The following is a 19,718-nucleotide window of genomic DNA, read 5'->3' on the forward strand; positions in this document are numbered from 1 at the left end:
ATTACAGAGTTAAATATTCCTAACGGGACTCCAACTACGCAAATAATTCTAGGATATTTCAGAAGATTTGCAAAAGCAATCTGGATGTATACTAGACAGGTACTTAATCTGGATATGAGTTGGAATTTATTAAATGCTGTTAAAAAAGAAAGAAAAGAAACCTGCTGTTTAAAGCAGCCATTTACATTTTATTTGTAATTCTTTGTCTCTGGAAAGTAAGTGGGTAAGTAATATTGTTCTAGCTACCCATTTGCTTATGGACAAAAAGAAAAGTGAGTTGCAGAGATGTCTGGTTTACTAGAGATAGAAGGCACAAGAGGAGATGGCATTTTACTGAAAAAAACTTTCAATAGAGTAAACTTTTGAAATGTAGGCAAAAATCATAAAATTCAGTGGCAGCTAAACTTTTTTAAAAAAATTTTTAACTATGCCTTTGGAATTCATTTCATTCTTAGGCAGCTATTTTGTGTATTTTGTGTTATGATGGTGTGTGCCAGGTCTTAGCCAAAGTTTACCCAGAAGCAAATTCCGCTGATTTCAAATAGATTTTCTGACAAAGTATGTCTAGGACTACAGTCTTCATCTGACATGCACAGCATTTTTTTTTTAACCCTGAAAATACTACAAGGCTAAAGGAGTGCCTTACACATCTTAATCTCACAATGTTTGCATTGCTTACCAGACTGATTTAGTAAAATCCATGACATAGTCAACAGCAGTTTATCTGCTTGTCTGCCTCTGCCTACCATTTTGTCATTATCTCTACAACTAGATTCTGCTAGGACTCACACCAATTACAGAAGTGCTAAAAAATTAACAGGAATAAATTTGTGTTTCAGGATTAAAGACTTTTGATTTGAAAGAGGATTTAAGCTACCATAGCATCTTCAGTTTCTCAAATGACATCTTGTTGGGCTGTCAACTCAGCCCCATTCACTTAGGGAGAGAGAGATTGAAATCCTTTACCTTCTGAAACATCAGGATGCTTAGACTCAAACCTTGCCCTCCAGCAGATGAGTAATGGTGATGAATAAAAGTGTTGTTACTGTTTTTAATGCTACTTCTGAAAACTTAAGAGTTTTCATGGCACCTTATGCACAGATTGGGTCCTGCCATCTTAAGTTCACTGGTACAAAATTAGGTGCTCCCAACCCATTCACAGGAAGATTAATGTGACCATAATTTTTGAACAGGGAATGTCGATTAACGGAAATAACTGGGATGGAAAGAAACAGAAGTCTATTAAGAGTTCAGCCATACAGCCCTGAAAATCTAAATGTTACATCCCCTGAAATGCTCACAATGGTTTTATTGTGTGAGGCTGCTTCCCCTGAGTCACTTATCTATTGGAAGCATCCGAGTTGGATGTTTCCAGACTACACAGGGTTGTAGATCAAAGGCGCAAAGAGTCATTTTGAAAACGGACTCTCTTGCCCTTTCTATTCCTCTCTGCTATTGAAAGCTAGCTCAGTTGAAGCGATGGCAGTTCCAGAACAGTAGGCAAGAGATCCAGCTTGAGGCTGCAGCTTGTCTGCAGCTTTTCAGCTATACTGAGAAATAATAGCTCTGTATGCTTTTGTGTTTGTGTGGCAGCAACTCCCTCTATCTCTTATGTTCTGGTTGTAAGTGCTTATGTAGTCAAAACAACCACCACCACTTACAAAAGGGAGGTATCAGCCAAGTTTGCAGAAATATAAAACATTTTTTTGGGGGGGGGGGGCGAGCCTAAGGCAGTGAAATATTGCAAAACAATTCAGGGGGACTGAGCATACTCTGTGCCCACACTGATTGTTGTAGGGTCAATACAGCGGCATCCTGCTGCAGGTCCCATTTGTATCAACATATTTCTGAAACAGGCATCCTTTTGGAACTTGTATTTTACTACAAGAGGCTACAAGAGGCTCCACAATGGGGCTTTGATTCTTCCCACTCCCTTCGTCACACAAGGGTTGGAAGACTGAATATCGGTGCTCAGCAACTGTCCTTTAGGTCATTTACTCCAAACTACGGCTGCATACACACATAATAACTTTAAAACACATTTAGAGCTCATTTCCCTCCTTCACAGAATTTTGGGCACTGTCATTTTTTAAGGGTTGCTTGGAGTAGTAACTCTGTGAGAGGAAAACTATGGTGCCCAGCATTCTTTGAGGGAAAGAACATGCTTTTAAGATTTTGTGAGTACATAGCCGAAAGCACTAATCCCACTTGATTTACCAGGGGGAAAAATGACTGCATAGCGGCTATGACTAAAATTCTGCCATGAGGCTACTTATGCTACTCTAATGAAACCAAGTGTTCTCTCTCTCCCCCCCCCTCCCTCTATATCTTTGCAGATTGCCCCAGAAGAGTGAAGAATGCTGGACAGGGCTGTTCTCCTTCTCTTCCTCCATTTCATCATGTGTTCCCTCTCGTCTCCTCTCTACCCAGCACTCAGGTGCGCATCTTCTCTCTCACCTTCCTGCCTATTGAAAACATGAAGTTTGACTTGACCTTTGTCATTCACAGTTAGTGGCTCTATCTATCTAAAAGGGCAGGTGAAGAATAGTTGAAAAGCAGCTCGTAACAAATCTACTCTCCATCTTTCTCAAAGATTACAGGCCATCAGAATTTGGTGGCCACTGCATTTTCCGAAAAGGCCTGGGTTTTCTCTTACTCCCAGTGGCGTAGCGTGGGGGGTGCAGGGGGGGCCGGCCACAACATCTGGGGGTTAGGGTTAGGGGGCGCAAATCCATGGGTTAGGGGGCGCAAATCCATGGGTTAGGGGGCGCAAATCCATGGGTTAAAGGTAAAGGTACCCCTGCCCGTACGGGCCAGTCTTGACAGACTCTGGGGTTGTGCGCCCATCTCACTTAAGAGGCCAGGGGCCAGCGCTGTCCGGAGACACTTCCGGGTCACATGGCCAGCGTGACATCGCTGCTCTGGCGAGCCAGAGCCGCACACGGAAACGCTGTTTACCTTTCCGCTGGTAAGCGGTCCCTATTTATCTACTTGCACCCGGAGGTGCTTTCGAACTGCTAGGTTGGCAGGCGCTGGGACCGAGCAGCGGGAGCGCACCCCGCCGCAGGGATTCAAACCGCCGACCTTTCGATCGGCAAGTCCTAGGCGCTGAGGCTTTAACCCACAGCGCCACCTGCGTCCCAATCCATGGGTTAGGGGGCGCAAATAACTTGCCTTGCCCTGGGTGCTGACAACCCACGCTAAGCCACTGCTTACACCACCAATATAATTTCTGAAACAGAGGTTTTTCCCTGTGATTAGGGCTATACATATACTACCTTACAAACATTTAAGAACACAGGGAGCTAGCTGTCTTTGTTCATCTAGCCCAGCAGTCCACAATTTTAACTGCTGCCTTCATTTGTCTCACAAGCCTTACCAGCTTGTATATCAGGAGAAATTTCTCTGCCTGGCGCAACAAGATGCATAGCTGGGTTTTTTTGTTTTGTTTTTGCTGCATGACCACCCCCTACCATTGTCTGCCAATTCTCGTCTCCATATACCATGCCATCAGAAACATGCGTATTGCAGTTTGGGTATTTTCTGCTTTCTCTTGATGTGTTTCAGATATAGTCCACTCCCCATTTCTGGCAAGGCAGTGAGCTTTCAACTGCAAGAAAGTGGTCCTGTGCAAAGCCACAACCTCTCAGTAGAGGAGCAGGAGGAGGAGAACTTCCTCACCGACCCTGCTGAGAAAAGGTGGGTATATCAGCACCCCACGTCCAGTAGTCAAAAGTGGCAAATCAGAATATAAGACCCCCCTCCTGGATTGAAAAGGCCCATCTAGTCCAGCATTCCCATTTCAGGCAGTGGTCACTCAGCTTCTGGCAAGCTCACAAGCAGGACATGGATATGACAACTTCCCCAAGCTGTTGCTTCCTAGAAAATGGTATATACTGGTATACTGTCTCCGAACATGAATGCTCTACAAAATAAATTTGCCTAACCTCAGCACTCAGGAGGGTGATATAGGTCAGTAGACTGCTCAGTGAAAAGAACCTGCCCTGTTTATTTATTTCTTAAAATGTATATACATCTTGATTGTAAACAGACAAACACACCCCTCAAAGCTGTTTACAAAAAGAATAAACCAATGAAGTTAAAAACAATTTAAAACCTAAAAAACACTTTGAAATAAATAAGCTATAAAACCCAATTAAAACATGTGTCAATATTGTGCATGTTTGGATAGACTTGACTAAGCAAAACCATTTTTTGCAGGCATGAAATAGTACAGTCACGGCACCAGCCTGATGTCTATAGGAAAGTACTTCCAAATTTTGTGTGATGCCACACTAAAAGATTGATTTCTTACAAATGCAGAAAGAGTATTATGTTTCTGTGCCATTTCAAAGAGTGGGAGCTGCAACCAGTAAATCTGTGCCCTCATTCATAACCTATGTGCTGTTTCTCACTCTCACACACAGTACACTTTGTGCTGCACCCCCAGTTCCTTCAAGCAACCTGCTAGTGCCAAGAAGCACATAGCTCCAACAGGAGTAGTTCTTAATCCACTTTAATAGCATGGGAAGCTTCCTGTTCTCAGGGACGATATATGTGAAACTGCTCTCGCCATCCAAGTAAAGGGAGGAAGCCATCATTTGCATGTTGTCCCAGGTAGGCGCGGATAAACAAAATGTCTGTGTTTTGTTAGGATGCAGCGCCATGCAGATGCAATATTTACTGATAGTTACCGCAAAGTTCGGGGTAAGATGTCAGCCCAGAAGTTATTGCAAGGCATCGTTGGGAAAAGACTCGGGTAAGTGGAACTTTATTACATATTACTTTAGTTGTAGCAGTCTGCTACATATAAGGCATAGGGTGCAAGCTGTGTGTTTCGATTAGGCACAGAACCTGTGATTGAAAAGCTCCTGCCTAGACATGTCCTAGAAACACAATTGGCAACAACAAGGCAGATTCATTCTTATAGTAATATGCCCATTATATTTTGAGCCACATTCAGCCCTGCACTGGAGGGAATCTCCTGTACATTTACAAAAATCTGGCAGCGTAGCCAATAGCATAAGCATAGAACTTAAGATGTAAGTCCTCTGACTGATTTTTAACACACATGAACATTCAGTGCCAATTGCTAATGGCTTTTATTCTTGATTTGCCTCCTGCAGATAGTAAATTCCCAGTATGCCCAAAAGATATTAATTGGAAAGTACACACAGGTCCCACTAACTGAACACAATGCCTTCTCAGGAAATTGTTCATTATGTGAGTGCTTGTAATAATGAGTTGGCAATTTTCATTGATTCCTATGGGAAAATTTCTAATATGTTCTTGACAATGGAAATTTGGCCCCCAAATGGTGAAAAAACCCAGGAAAACTCTCTGAAACATCCCATCAGATGTCAAAGCGATAAACAACTACCTGACATTCAGAAAACATCTTAAGGCAGCCTGTTCAGGGAAGTTTTTAATGTGTGATATTTTAGTGTATTTTTGGTTTCTGTGGAAGCCGCCCAGAGTGGCTGGGGAAACCCAGCCAGATGGGCGGGGTACAAATAATAAATTATTATTATTATTATGGAACATTCCAAAAGGCAAAGAAACAAGGGTGGAAATGCACTAATTTGTCCCATCTTTCTCCCTCCCACCCACCACGGTTTTTGGCGAAACAGCTGTTGACGACTAGCAAAACACAAAAGCAAGGCTTGTTTGAGGCTGCTTATTTGTTTACAGTACTACACACAGGTCCAGCTGTTTGGATATCTTAATATTCAGTGTGTATAGTGAGGTTTGGGTACTAATTCCTTTTCTTATAATGAGCATTTGATTAGCGGGACCTGAGTGTATTATTCCTTCGCAAGCCAGTAGTGCAAGTGGCCTTTCAGCTGTTGCTGGAGTCCAAGCCCCATCTATCCAAATAAGCAGAGCCAGCCCAAGACATTTTGGCACCTGAGGTGAACTACAAAATGGCACCCCCACCAAGGAAGAAGGGGTGAGTGAAGATCTATATTGGGAACAAGGGTGAGAGGAAACCAGCAGCACCTCTGATTTACCAAGAGGCCACTGTAGAGGCAGCATTGAGATCCGGTCAACAAGGGAGCATGCCACTGTTGTTGCTATTAAAAGTACCGGCAGGCAATATATGCCTTGGAAGCTCCTGTGGATCCTGCCACCTGAGGCAGTCGCCTTTTCTTGCCTTATGGTTGGGCTGGCACTGCAAATCAGCATGACCAGTGATCAGGGATAATGGAAGTTGCAGTTTAGCTATGTCTGGAGGGCTACAAGATCCCCATTCTTGCATTAGAGGAAGATATTGCTACACTTATTACACTTTAAAGCAGGGGCAGAAAACCTATGGCCTTCTAGATGTTGCTGCACTACACCTCCCATCAACCATGACCACTGGTCATGCTGGCTGGGGTGATGGGGGTTGGAATCCAACCATATGCAGATGGTCATGGGTTCCTTCTTTCTTGCTTAAAGCACTTTTAAATCATTCTAAATCACAGCCAATCTTTCAGCTGAAAGTGTTCTCACCCTTTCTCTATGTTGGGTGGGTGTATATGAGGCAATCACATGTTATTGAAGACAGGTCAAACAACTTGTTCATGGTCAATCTGAAGTTCATAACTAAGCAGGGGCTTCAACTAATCTACATCGTGCTGATTACAGGGAAGGCAACCTGGGGGATGAGGAACACGAATTCATGACCCGGAGGCAGTCTGACAGCATCCTGATGGGCAGTCGCTATCACCAGCAGATGGTACTGAGGAATTTCTTGGGAGCCATGTTGCAGAATCAAAGGTTAGTATACAGATTCCCTTGAGTTCATGAGGTTGTAGGGAGAGTGGGAGAACAAGAGCTTTGCATGCCCAAAGAACAGGAGCTCCCAGGCCCAAAAGATCAGATAGCAAGTGATGGAAAAGAACTCTGTCAAAAGCCTAGAAGGACATGTTACCAGTCAATAATGGTCAAGATGGGCAAGGGAGTCTGAGAGCTTTGTATGCTCCTATGGCGTAATCCTATAACTTGATCTTGTGCAATCAAATACCTACAGCTTGGTATCTTTACTAATCTGTCCCGCTGCAAACAAAATGGCTTACATTACATTAAGTTGTTTTATTTCTATTTCTCCACCTCAGGTCTCAAGATATCAATGATGACCACTTGGAGGATTTTGTCAGTGTCCTAACCAAGCTAATGGAACTGTAAATAAGCTTTGTCCTTCATTCTGGTCAGTGCCACTCTCAGAGCACCCTGCTCTTCTTCCTGCTTCTGAAGCAGTACAAAGAAACAGACATATTACTATGTGCACCAATACTGTCCAGAATGCCATCAGGAAAACAAAGTGTGAGGGACTTCTGTTCCCTGTGCTTACTACAGTTTGACTGTTGAATATGTAGCCTCACTTCAGTTTGAAAATAAATGCCCCTGATGTATAGCAATCATATATATATCCAAACTCTTTTTTCCCCTACACTGCATAAAGGCACAGAGTTGTGTAATATCAAATATTAGCCATGGGGGCCTCTGCCAATGAATTAATTGGGAACTGACCTTGGGGTTCACTGGAAAGCATATGACTGACTTCTGATTTCAGGACCATGGACAGCTTTTACCCAGCACTATGTGTTGCTGCTAGAAATAAAGGGAACATCAACCAACCAAATGACTACAGCCAAAACAACGTTGGAAGGGCAACAAAATAATTCTGAAAATGCAGAAAGCCAAACTTTGGAATGTAAGGGAAATTCACTGCATCATCAGAAATGATCAGGGAGGAAAGGCTTAGGAGACCAAAAAGGAACAAACATGCAAGGAGAGCAGTAAGAAGCGAAGCAGTAGAAAAAGCACTTTCATCTAGATTGCCATGACTACTGCAAAGGCCAGGGCTGCTATCCGGAGAATTCTTTCAAATACACACAAAAAGTGTGCCCAGATATAATAGGGCAGGGACTGGGAAACTTTTTGAACTTGAGGGCTGTGCATCAGTGGTAGGTGGAGCAACAAATATGTATTTTACCTTTGCACAGAACTCTCTATTCTCCATACAGGCAAGCAAAAGGCATTATCAGAGTTCAAAAGGACACATTTCAGCCAGTGGCTTGGGGTGTGTGGCTGGGGAGAGTCCAAACAACCAAGTGGCCTGTACAGACACAAGTCATAAGCCAGGCTGCACATCTGCAAACCCCTCACAAATGTACAGTTCATTTTGTCTCATCCTCTTTATTCAATAAAGGAGACAATAGGAAAACAAATTCTTGGAGCCTGACAGTTTCTAAAATCCTTGATGGCAGGCAGGTGTTTATGCCATAACTCAAAGCACTTAAACAGTCAGTTAAATACAAAATGTGGGAAATTTTTGTTTCTTAAAAAAAAAACAAAAAACAAAAACAAATCCAACAAAATTCTTTTCCGTATTAGAGGCAATTCTTTTCCGTATTTTAAACTCTTCTTTGGCTCCTTCCCTCTGGAGCTGAAACTGGATTTCTTTCAAGTTTTTCTTCTTGCATCAGTGAGTTCTGGAAGGACACACAGAAAACTTGCAAAATTAAAAATGCAGATGCAGAATAACAATTCCATGTATTAAGTAGATGCCCTCCTTTTTTTGGCACAGCGAATATATAAATTTAGCATCATAATGAAAATTATGAAGCCTGATTCAGGGATGGCCAAAAGCTTGAAGAATGCACAAAACATGCACTAAAACGGTGTTTACGGTAAAACATGTAAATTGTTATAGCCCAGTCTATGGATGCTTATTCAGATGTCAGCTCCTACTGTATTTAATGGGTATTCCAACTAAGTGTGCACAGAATGGCAGCCAATATTGAGTTGTTAAAACTTAACTATTAGGACAAAAAAAAGGCAAAAACTGGTTTTTACTGATCAATATGAACTGACCATTATCTTTCTGAGCCCCAAGTAGTATAGTATAAAGTACATAAAGAACACCTGCATCAAAAGGATGAGGGTGATGGGTTACTAAGACAGCAAGGCTCTAAATTCTGAAATCCGACATGCAATGCCCCTGGACAACGGAAATAGGAATAACACACATACAGATGCATTTCTGATGCATTAAAAAGTTGCTGGAAAGAAAAAACACCCATGCAAATATCTGCATTTAGCCCAGAGCATAATACTGAAAGCAACACGGTTTCTTAGATATTCAGTATGATTGAATACTTCTCTCCTGGTAGCTTCATGTCTTTCCTTTGGCATGTAATGGGTGCTGCTTTCAGTATATTCAACAGAATGATAATAGTAACCCTAATTTTGCAATACAAGAGATTATCATCACCCCTCCCCAAAATATATACATGGAGGATTGTAGCTAATACCACATAGCATATTTGGGCCCATACGTTCTTGAAAATTTAAGAAGGGACAACTTCTGTGAAACAACTTCTTAAGCATCTGTGCTTTCAGTATGCGGACTTAGGAGCAAAACCCAGAATTTACAAGAATGTTTGCTTACATTATAAAGCAAAGGAGAATAAATGGCGTGTACATTCCTAAGTTTTATATCCACAATCTAGATTGGCTTCAAAATATTTCATCCATGTTGGCACCGTATCACCACAGAATCTGATGCTGAATTTGGCATCTTGAAAAAAATCATCTTTCATTCTCAAAGAAAAACCTTTCTAACCCTCATTGCTATTTTTTTTAAAAAATAACTTTGAAATATGTGGGCAGTGGGCTGGTCAAAACATGGAAACTTATAAGACAGCTTTCAGTGCTCCAAGTTTCACTGCCCTGTACAGTTCTCACTCTGTTCTATAACCCATTATCATTTCTATCTGGTCTGCCTCCAGCCAACATACCATATTCTTTCAAAAACAAATCTGAGCAGCAAAATTATTACATTTACTTAACTGGTACAACTTATTCTGAATAGAGAATGAGGAGGGGGTTTTTTAAGCAAAGAGCATGAGTACCGTATTTTTTGCTCTATAAGACTCACTTTTTCCCTCCTAAAAAGTAAGGGGAAATGTGTGTGTGTCTTATGGAACGAATGCAGGCTGCGCAGCTATAACAGAAGTCAGAACAGCAAGAGGGATTGCTGCTTTCACTGTGCAGCGATCCCTCTTGCTGTTCTGGCTTCTGAGATGCAGAATATTATTTTTCTTGTTTTCCTCCTCCAAAAACTAGGTGCGTATTGTGGTCTGGTGCGTCTTATAGAGCGAAAAATACGGTATTTTGGCACCTAGCTTTCAGCTTTTAAGCTATTATATGCTTAGAAGGCTCTCCATATTCTTTAAAAAACAAATCTGAGCAGCAAAATTATTACATTTACTTAACTGGTACAAACTTATTGTGATTACAGAATGAGGAGGGGTTTTTTTAAGCAAAGAGCGTGGGTATTTTGGCACCTAGCTTTCAGCTTCTAAGCTATTATATGCTTAGAAGGCTCTCCAAGTTCCTTTTCCCAGACCAGGCAGAATGAATGGATAAAATATGAGAAATGAAGGTGTTACACACATGCAGAGGGGTGAAAAATCAAATAGTGTGCCAGCCAGCCCAATTTCACATAGTATCTCAGGGCAGAGATGGGACATATCCGCCACATGAAAACAATATTGGATTTGTGAGACTTTGTGGTCAATCCAGACTCAATCTTCCAAGGGTCTCAACTGTTCAAAGCCACAGGTGTGCAATCTAAATAAATATGAATATTCTTTACTTCTGCAAAGTACTTTACTTCTGGCAGATGGAGCCACAGCCATCCTGATGGGAGATTGCCTGGGAACCACATGCACATCCCCCTGGGCTCCAGGATGGAAGAAATGTGGAACATAAATACATGAAATTTAAATGAAATAATAAAATAAATCTGGTATCTGCCTGACTGGAAATGTAGAAGGGGAAACAATATGTGGGATACTGGGCAGTTGTGCAGTGTGTGTATGTGGTGGAATCAAGGGTGACTTTTAGGTGAAATCCTGTGCTGCTGGACCTAGTTACTGATGCAACCCCCAGGTATGATACTAAAAGGGGCAGTTTAAGCCAGATCTGCAATTCAGTAGACCACTTGAGCCTCCTCAGTCCATTAATGCAAGGAAAGCAGGTTATAAACAAAACATTGGATTTTGAGCAAGTATTTAATTTTTAACTGATTAATTAACAAGCAGAGGTTGAAATTAAAACTTTTAAAAAATTGGTAAAGAGCCTTACTAAGCAAGGATGCATGTGTAAGATGGCCAACCAAGGTATCAAGGAGGAATCTGAACGGTGAGATGATAACTTGAAAATGAACCTTAATTTTAAAAAATGTGCCCCTTGCCCAGGTTCAAAGGCATACAAGGTGGGTGGAAAGAGGTTTCAGGTGAGCTTATGTTGGCTCAGGGAGAGGCGGCTGACAGGCATGAAATGGAAGCAGCTAGTATGGCTGGGCAACAGGCAACATCCAAGGACCCTTACTTCTAGGAAGAGCTGGTCACTAGCACAACCCCCTTTTACCGCAGCGTTCTATACTTTGCCAACCTACTGCTCTGTTCTGCAGCGATCCTGCCAAAAGGAGAGATGGGGAAAAGGTTCAGAGAGGACAGTAAAGGCAAGGACAGCAACGTTGCTCAAGGAACAGACAACACAGAGAAAAGAGAAGCATGCAGGCAGCAAAACCAGGCCTTCCAGAAACTCTACTGAAATATGGGTGAGCATCGAGGACTGCCACCCTTTTGCGACATGTTCAAAGAGAATTCTTGCCCCCAGACATGGGTTTAGGTGACGCTGGCCTGGGCAAAGCCATGTAGATAGCAGTTTTACTACATGGACTTTTATTAGACATTTGAGGATATACTGAATTCTTTTATCTGTGTTGACAGCTAAATAACTATTTTAAGTTTTTAATAAAGAAAGGAATTGCAAACTTGATGCACCATCAAAACATGCCCAAAGCATTTTGATTATCCTTTCGAGCTACTAGAAGCCCTGGAAGAAACAAAACAGAAACTTAGGCCTGCTTTTACTTTTTTACTACCTTCACCACCACAGGAAGCCAACTGAAACTACATTTGAAAGCTGTTTTGTCTGTGTCAGCTTTGCTGTGCTGATTGATCTCGACTGAAATGGTTCCCCTCTGCACCATCCCTGACAACATTTGATGGCCACATGGAAGCCAAGCCGACATGTTGAAGTGGAAACACCCAAAATGGCTTACCAGGCTGAGAAGCAGTTTCTAGCTGACTCCATGCCTGCAGTGCAGAAAGGTCCCCTTCTGCATTTCTCTCAGTCTCCATAATAAATGCTTATAAGACAAGGTAGCAGTTCCTGGTTCATTTATACAACATTAGGATATCCTAAGTCAGAGGTGGCTACTCTGTGGCCCTGCAGAAGCCCTCCATTAATTACTGACATCACAAGCCAGTATGGCAGATAGGCATCTCTACCCATATTCTATCACTTAAGAATGTCAGCTCAATGTTCAGCTCTGGACTTCTTCCTAACACCCCACATTTAAATGACTGGTCTGCTACTCAGCCAAGCTCTCTTCAAGGAGACAGTCTCTGTTATAACCCCCACTTTGGTCGCCTTACCTTTTAACTGCTTTATGAGCCAACATTCTGTTGCCTGCTAGGAAAGTGAGGCTTCCCAGGATAGCCAGATACTTCAGGGTCTGAAACATGTTGAGTTGAGTCCAGTACACGTACATGAGCCCCAACATTGCTAGGAAAAGGCAAGGCATAGTGGGTGAGATTAAATTGGAAAAGGAGGTACATAATAAAAATCCACAGCAATGGGCAGCATATGATAACTGCATATTAATTCCCAGTGACTGGGTATTCCTGTCAGTGTCTGGACCCTAATAAGCCTAAATATTGAGAAAAGTGCTAAGACCCCAAACCAACATCGCAAGCTGTCTAAACAACCCTCTATGCTTCTTACGGTAGACAGGTAACCAACATCCCTGCATGGATATGGAAGAACCGAGAACTCTAGACTAGAAAAAATGAGTCAGACGCTATAATGAAACTTGCTACAGCTGATGCGTAGACATATTGAAATTAATGGACCTAACTTAAGTCATGTTCATTCATTTAAATTGGTTTTACTCTTGAGTAATAATTAGTTGACAAGCACCCACTGATTGACCAGGAGGAATTCAACACAGCACTATGGCAATTATTCCACAAGCGCATGTAGTTCAGCTTGCCAGACAGAACAACCCCCCTTCTCCTCCCTCTGGAGGGTTCTTCTGACCCCACCCCGAGCCAATCGGGCGGGGGGGTGGGGGAGCCCTGTTGCAGTAGCAGAAGCCCTTGCATGAGCTACTACTAACAGAATGAATCCAACCCAGAATTTCTAAAATAGTGGCACTGCTTTTTCATTTCACCAGAAAAATATGAAGTGATGTAGAATGTTAAAAGGACTTTCCCCAGGATTTTAAAGGACAGTATGCCTCTCAGGAACACCAGGAATTACAAATACATGTTTCTTTCTTTATTAATTACCCACCTTTCACCATAAGGTCTCAAGTGTGGGTTACAACAATTTTAAAATATAGTATTAAAACCAGTTTAAAACAAATTATAGTAAAGAGAAAAGGGTAGGTTCATATTTGTGTGTGTGTGTGTGTGTGTGTGTGTGTGTGTGTTTGTGTATCAGGTGCCAAAGCCATGTCCTGTAAAGGCAAAGCAATGTTCTCCGAAATAAGTTGCAAAGAGGCAACTTGTCCTCTTTAGGCAAATAAGCGATGCTAGAAATTGGCTGCAGAGAACCTAAGCTTTGGCACTGAACAAGGAGCATAAAGAAAACTTAATGTTTCCATTAAATAAAGGGATATAAGGAGGCATCCCTCAAGCCTCTCTTGCCATAATTGTGGGTGGACCAAGGATAAACAACTGAAATGAAAACTCTGAACACACTGTGCTATCAAATGCATCTAAATGGAAGCAAGCGAAGCCCAGTCTAATGACAGCTGTTAAAAATGATGGGTGACACGTGTTTCTGAAAGATTGGAGGAAGGGGGGAGGAATGAAGCGCTATTATGCCCATTATCGCTAATAGGTTGTGAGGCACTTTGTCATCAGGCTCCGGCCTGCAAAGCCTACGTGAAAAAGGATAAATAGGGAGGAATTTCTCTGGCACTTACTTGCATGACCCAGGTGAAAGATAATGGTGCTTGGAGCAAAGCTGAAGTTGGAAATGTTGGCTCCGATCTTTATCCACTGAAAAGGTACAGAACATACTTTAGACAAAAAGCCCTGAGGACAACCAAATCCAGATTGTACCGACCTTTTCCGAAACAAAATTGACCTTCAGAAATGCTTCAAATTATATAGCGTGTGTGCAAATGCTTACCCTCCAACACATTAGATTTTTCAATTTCACTCAGAAAATAGCATTTGTTTAAGATATGTGGCCCAGCATTCAAACATCTAATTGATTGCCACGTAAGTCTGGGGTCTCCCATATGGAGGCAGAAATTTGGGAATGTAGAGATTTAGCTAGATGATCCTCAGGGTCCCTTTCCAACACTACAATTCTATGATTCCAACAGAGCTATATAAGGGGGATAGATTTACTGTAGATATGTAAGGTGGTGATTTAGATATACAACCTGATGCTCTGCAGATCACTACACAGCCTGTCACTCCTGACTACTGGCCACGCTTGCTGAGTGTGATGGGAGCTGTAGCCCAAATATTATGGAGGGCACCAGATTGGGTAAGGCTGAGTTTGCAGAGTTACTGGGCAGCGAGCACTAGGACACACTGCAAAAAATGCTGGCACTGCCCCTTGAATATCTTGCCATAGAGTTGCACTACCTGTGTTAGAAGCTGAGGAGGTGGTATCAGTTGTCTGAAGGCTATACATTGGTCTGGATATGAGAAACTTACCAGAATAAAGAGCAAAAGCAGTGGGGAGAGTATCATGGCTGTGAATGTGTTGGACACCACGGTGGGAGGCCTCTTCTCAGGTTCTCTGAACAGGTGCTATAAAGAGGAGTTCATGGATAAAATGTGTAAGAAGGGTAACCCTGGAACCAGGACATCCACCCACATCAAAATGATACATTCTGGAATCTACACTGTTGCACATTAAAGCTGGGGCTTCTGTAGTCTGCTGAGTGACATAGGAGCCTCTCTTCCTCTTGAGGTGGCTCTCTCCTTTGTGTGTCATCTTCTGACAGGGACCTACTAGACATCATCCTAACGCACTTCCCAATGCAAATTTTGGAGGCTGTCCAGGAGATGAGTGTGCAAGACATTTCTGGATAAAATTAGGGTTTTTTTTTGCCTCTGCATGGCAGAGAAGAATGCAAGCTTAAAGCAAGTGGGAAGTGCCTCAGTGCCCCAGACATGGATTATATGGACGTGTGTTAACACCTGAGGCAGGAGGGAGGACAAGAAGACAGACAGACAGCACAATTATGCCGACTCAGCATGAAAACCAAGTTCTACAAACACAACATTTAAAAGGGCAGATTCCTCTAAGGCTAGAGGACTTTTAAAACAACTGCTGGAACAGCTAAAAACAAAACATACAAGTAGAGCAGCAATGGGTCACCTGAGACCCTCCACATGTTGATGGACTATAATTTCCATCATCCCTGCTCACTGGCCATACTGGCTGGGGGTGACGGGACTTGGGAGTCCAACAATACCTGAAGGGCCACAGGTTCCCCATCCTAGATAGAGAAATACAGCCAACTTATCACCTGGCTTCTAAATGCTGTACCTGTATCTCCGGCTTGGGAGTGAAAAGACTCTTTGACTGGACTGTGGCTGGAGCATCTTCTTCTGGGAACTTGATGACAACATCAGCCTATGCGCATATATAAGTGGAATTACTAGATGAAGATTTACACCTCGTGGAGAACATATGATACTAACGTAGCTTAATTTGCAAAAAAGAACTTTCCTTCACATTCTAAGTACAGTGGTACCTCTGGTTACGTACTTAATTCGTTCTGGAGGTCTGTTCTTAACCTGAAACTGTTCTTAACCTGAAGCACCACTTTAGCTAATGAGGCCTCCCGCTGCTGCTGCGCCACCGGAGCACGATTTCTGTTCTCATCCTGAAGCAAAGTTCTTAACCAGAGGTACTATTTCTGGGTTAGCGGAGTCTGTAACCTGAAGCGTATGTAATCTGAAGCGTATGTAACCCGAGGTACCACTGTAGATTAAAATAGTTCTTCCATAAACAATGAGATTGAATTATGAGTTCGCCAAACCCAACCCACCTGGTTACATTCATATACTTGTTAAAACTACACAAGTAAAAACATTCAATGTGTATTCATTCTGTTAATAGGTAAGGGCAAATTTAAAGAGAGAAACTTCTCATACAGTCTTGGAAGTTATTCTATTTTGTGTATGCAGATAAAACCAAAGGAAACAGGAAGTTCTGCATAAAGTTAAAACATTACAGCTTTCCAGCTCACATTGAAGGTGGCAACCTCTCTCAATAGAATTTAACCTGAGAGCGTTGGATCTGGCTAGATGCAATTTCACAATGAAGATTTGCACCAGACCAACTTTCAAGGCCGGAAGGAGTAACTCTTCAACAACTTCACAACAGGGAATATCATAACACTGTGATTTTTTAAAAGGGTCAGGACAGATTAGGTAACCAAGTGGTTACTAGGTACACCAGGCTTCCTCAACCTCGGCCCTCCAGATGTTTTTGGCCTACCATGATCCCTAGCTAGCAGGACCAGTGGTCAGAGGTGATGGGAATTGTAGTCTCAAAACATCTGGAGGGCCAAGGTTGAGGATGCCTGGGGTACACAGTCAAAATACATTAACCTAAATGAAGTTACCTCATTGTATTATTTTTTTTTTAAATCTCTTTTGCATCCAAGCAAGTTAAAGCAAGGGAAAACACCTTTGTTTTTTGCGTGCAAAAGAAATAAAAGACAAGCTCAAGGCTTAGAATAGACCAGTAGTAACTTGCATTAGCAACTGTGAGCAGACAACTGTGATTAGCTTTGGGGGATGAAATAAAGTATGCATATGGCAGAGACACCTCAAGTTACATCACTACACTATTTGAGGTAGCTTGTTAATAAGCACACTGCATCCCAACAGAGGAATGGTTTCAATTTCTGTTTGCCCGCCCTTTATATGCAGAAAAACCATGCAGCAATCTGTTTTATTTGTGTCTGAGACAAGCTGGTTCCTTGAAATTCCACCTGATTGCAGCTACTTCTCTCTGCATAACACTAAAACCAAAGGCAGGGCACAGTGCAAATGGAGCAACATACCACATTCCAGAGGATTGGGTTTTCCAAAGTAGCATCCCCAATGATCAAGTACAGGGTGTAGGTTCCAGAGGCTGAATCAAACTCCGTCTTTCTCTCTGAAGTGTCCAGTTCAAACTTGTAGATGTTTTTGCTGTCTGGTTCTGCAACAAACACCACCTCCTGCCCAGTCTTTTGATTGTGAAGTCGCACAAAGGTCTGAAGAGGAAGAGGCGATTTTAAACTCGTGCTAGCATTCATCTCCTAACATCCATCATAAGGCTTTGGGCACCACCTCATTTCTTTCAGAGTTTGAATGAACTTTCCAAATGACTGCCCACTGCCGGAAACATCGCTAAAGAAGCCGCTGCAGATTATGCAGGGCTCAGGGGAGGAAAGTTGACCACCTCATTCTGTTTTACATTCTGCACCTTTACTATCATAATGTAATTAGAAGGCTGTATATTGTCACATGACACCCACTTTTCCGGAGAGGAATTTAGGACCTGGTTCTGGCTGGAAGCAAAGATCCTCACTGCAGGATATTTCCCAGAATGTTTTTAGTGGATCTCCAGTTGTGCCACGTTTTCTACCGCAAGAAAGCACAAGTGACTTTTGTAAAACTCCAATGCATTTTACTCTAGAATATGCACTTTTTGCACGCAGAATATGCATTCTTTGTACACACGTTGGTACGTTTTTAAGCTGAGAACTGTATCTCAAAGGATCTGGCTTGCTGACTGAATCCAGCCCCCCTCTGCTGCTCTAGAATACCGCAATCTCCCCCTGACCCTAATAAATTGCATCCCCTACTTCAAAACTGTTTATGGCAAGTTTGCGGAATTTCCCCTCCAACTTTTCTGTCACCATCTAATTCAGAATGAACTAGCCTCGGAAAAACCCTTCCAAAGGGCTCCCTTGCCCAAGTGATCTCTATGGGTAGCAAGCATGCACAACAAGGTAACTGTGTGGACCAGCTAACCTGGTGGGGGATGAGTTCTGCTCCAGTGTTCACATCGACCAGCTGGAAGGACAAGGCAAAATTCTGATGGCTGTCAGCAGTGAAGGATCCTTTGGCTTTGGCTGGGTACGTGATCCTGAAAAGGAAAATAATAAGACAAAATAACGAAGTGTCGCTGAGGAACTTGTACCAGTTGCAGCATACTGACAGGTGAGAGAGCCTTCAAGTCGCAGACCAGAATGTTGCCCTTCCAGTAAATGAGTGAGACATGACAAGAAAGCGGTTTGTCTGGAGCTGGTTATGCTGCCCCCCAAATCTGCTAGAAAGGAAGATGGTGTGTCTATGTACAGGTTGCTAATTGCCCACCTCTAGACTAATCATACAGTGTCAATTTCAGGGGCATTTGCTTTTGCAAATCTTGGGAACTGACCAGATTTTCCAAGGAGGGAAGGAAAGAGACTCAAGCACACCACTGAAAGATGACCATTTCCCCCAGCACGTTCAGAAAGGTTAGGGTGAAGATAGATGGGTGGAGACTGAATGGTTTGGGGTGGATCAGGACTGGAATGATGGAATGCCAATACTGCTTTAAATGTATCATGGGAATGTAGCCAAAGTCAGCGATGGCAATCTGGCACCCCCAGATTTTACATGACTACTGTCTTGGAATGTGATAAAATTCTAATCATTTTTAGTATATAGGCATTTGTGCCTATCACAAACACTAGCTACCTAAAAAAAACTAAAAACAACCAACCAACCAAAAACCCTTGCCATGAAAAAAGGTTAGCAAAGAGCCTAGATTCAAAGTCCTGCCCTTCTGAATTACTGGTATTTTACCTGGTAGTTTTTGGTGCAATACTCTGATCTTTATCCACAGTGAAGAGATCCACATTTGAAATGCCAACTTCTGTGGAGACCTTGACTTTCAGCTGCAAATAAGTAAATTTAACTGTAAGGTGCAGATAAAGCAAGGTGCCGAATGCTGACATCATTACCTACTTTTATCCCGCCCTTCCTCCAAGGGTGGCATCCATGCTTCCCCCATTCCCACCTCTTTTTATCTTTACAGCCGCCATGTGATGTAGGTTAAGGATAGCAACCAGTCCCCCAGAATGTCAAGGTCATCAAGCAAGCTTTGTGGGGATTTGAACAGGGGTTTCCCACTATTTAAATCCATCTAGCACTTGAGCCACTATACCAAACTAGCTTTCTGATGACAAAATTCTGTTCCATTCTGATAAAGCTGCCTGCAAAAAGTACTATTTTAGTTATCATTACAATTTTTTAAAAACTGCCTATATATTTCTCTCTTTTTAAAATGCTAATAATAGAAATGGGTCCCTTTTCTTAAAATTAATCATAGGGAAGCCAACTAAACACAAACAGGCGCATAGACAGGATTGTAAAAGCTAATCAGAACAGTACTAATCTGCAGGAATGAGCGTACAAAAGAGAGATTTGTAGACTGATCGGGTAACAGGCTCCCAGCACACTGCAAAACTTCAACATGTGCATTTTAAAAACAATCCATTTGTGATACGAATAATAAAGTCTTACAGAAAACTTTCTTCTGGTTATTATTAACAGAAGGTTATTATTAACAGA

At 42.3% G+C, this 19,718-nt stretch overlaps 2 protein-coding genes across 7 annotated transcripts in view; one reads left to right on the forward strand and one right to left on the reverse strand.

Moving 5' to 3' along the window:
• The window catches only part of GHRH (growth hormone releasing hormone), a 32,277-nt gene extending 24,869 nt beyond the window's left edge, over positions 1–7,408 (forward strand). For all 5 annotated transcript variants that reach the window (XM_083746369.1, XM_083746366.1, XM_083746367.1 and 2 more), the window contains 5 exons: positions 2,337–2,437; positions 3,568–3,699; positions 4,655–4,759; positions 6,631–6,762; positions 7,101–7,408. In XM_083746369.1, the coding sequence (XP_083602495.1) occupies positions 2,358–2,437; positions 3,568–3,699; positions 4,655–4,759; positions 6,631–6,762; positions 7,101–7,170 (519 nt within the window). In that variant the 5' untranslated portion in view covers positions 2,337–2,357 and the 3' untranslated portion in view covers positions 7,171–7,408. The remainder of the gene's footprint in view (positions 1–2,336; positions 2,438–3,567; positions 3,700–4,654; positions 4,760–6,630; positions 6,763–7,100) is intronic.
• Positions 7,409–8,168: 760 nt separating this feature from the next.
• RPN2 (ribophorin II) overlaps positions 8,169–19,718 on the reverse strand; it is a 30,241-nt gene continuing 18,691 nt past the window's right edge. Inside the window, exons 10-18 of one of the 2 annotated variants that reach the window (XM_083746216.1) lie at positions 18,951–19,042; positions 18,132–18,246; positions 17,174–17,368; positions 15,646–15,732; positions 14,805–14,900; positions 14,057–14,132; positions 12,501–12,630; positions 11,386–11,472; positions 8,169–8,480 (exon numbers count right to left, since the gene is read on the reverse strand). In XM_083746216.1, coding sequence (XP_083602342.1) covers positions 11,421–11,472; positions 12,501–12,630; positions 14,057–14,132; positions 14,805–14,900; positions 15,646–15,732; positions 17,174–17,368; positions 18,132–18,246; positions 18,951–19,042 — 843 coding nt within the window. In that variant the 3' untranslated portion in view covers positions 8,169–8,480; positions 11,386–11,420. The remainder of the gene's footprint in view (positions 8,481–11,385; positions 11,473–12,500; positions 12,631–14,056; positions 14,133–14,804; positions 14,901–15,645; positions 15,733–17,173; positions 17,369–18,131; positions 18,247–18,950; positions 19,043–19,718) is intronic. The other variant, XM_083746217.1, reaches the window with a different exon arrangement.

Source organism: Podarcis gaigeae (assembly GCF_964106915.1).
Source record: "Podarcis gaigeae genome assembly, chromosome: 6".
Classification (NCBI taxonomy): Eukaryota; Metazoa; Chordata; class Lepidosauria; order Squamata; family Lacertidae; genus Podarcis; species Podarcis gaigeae.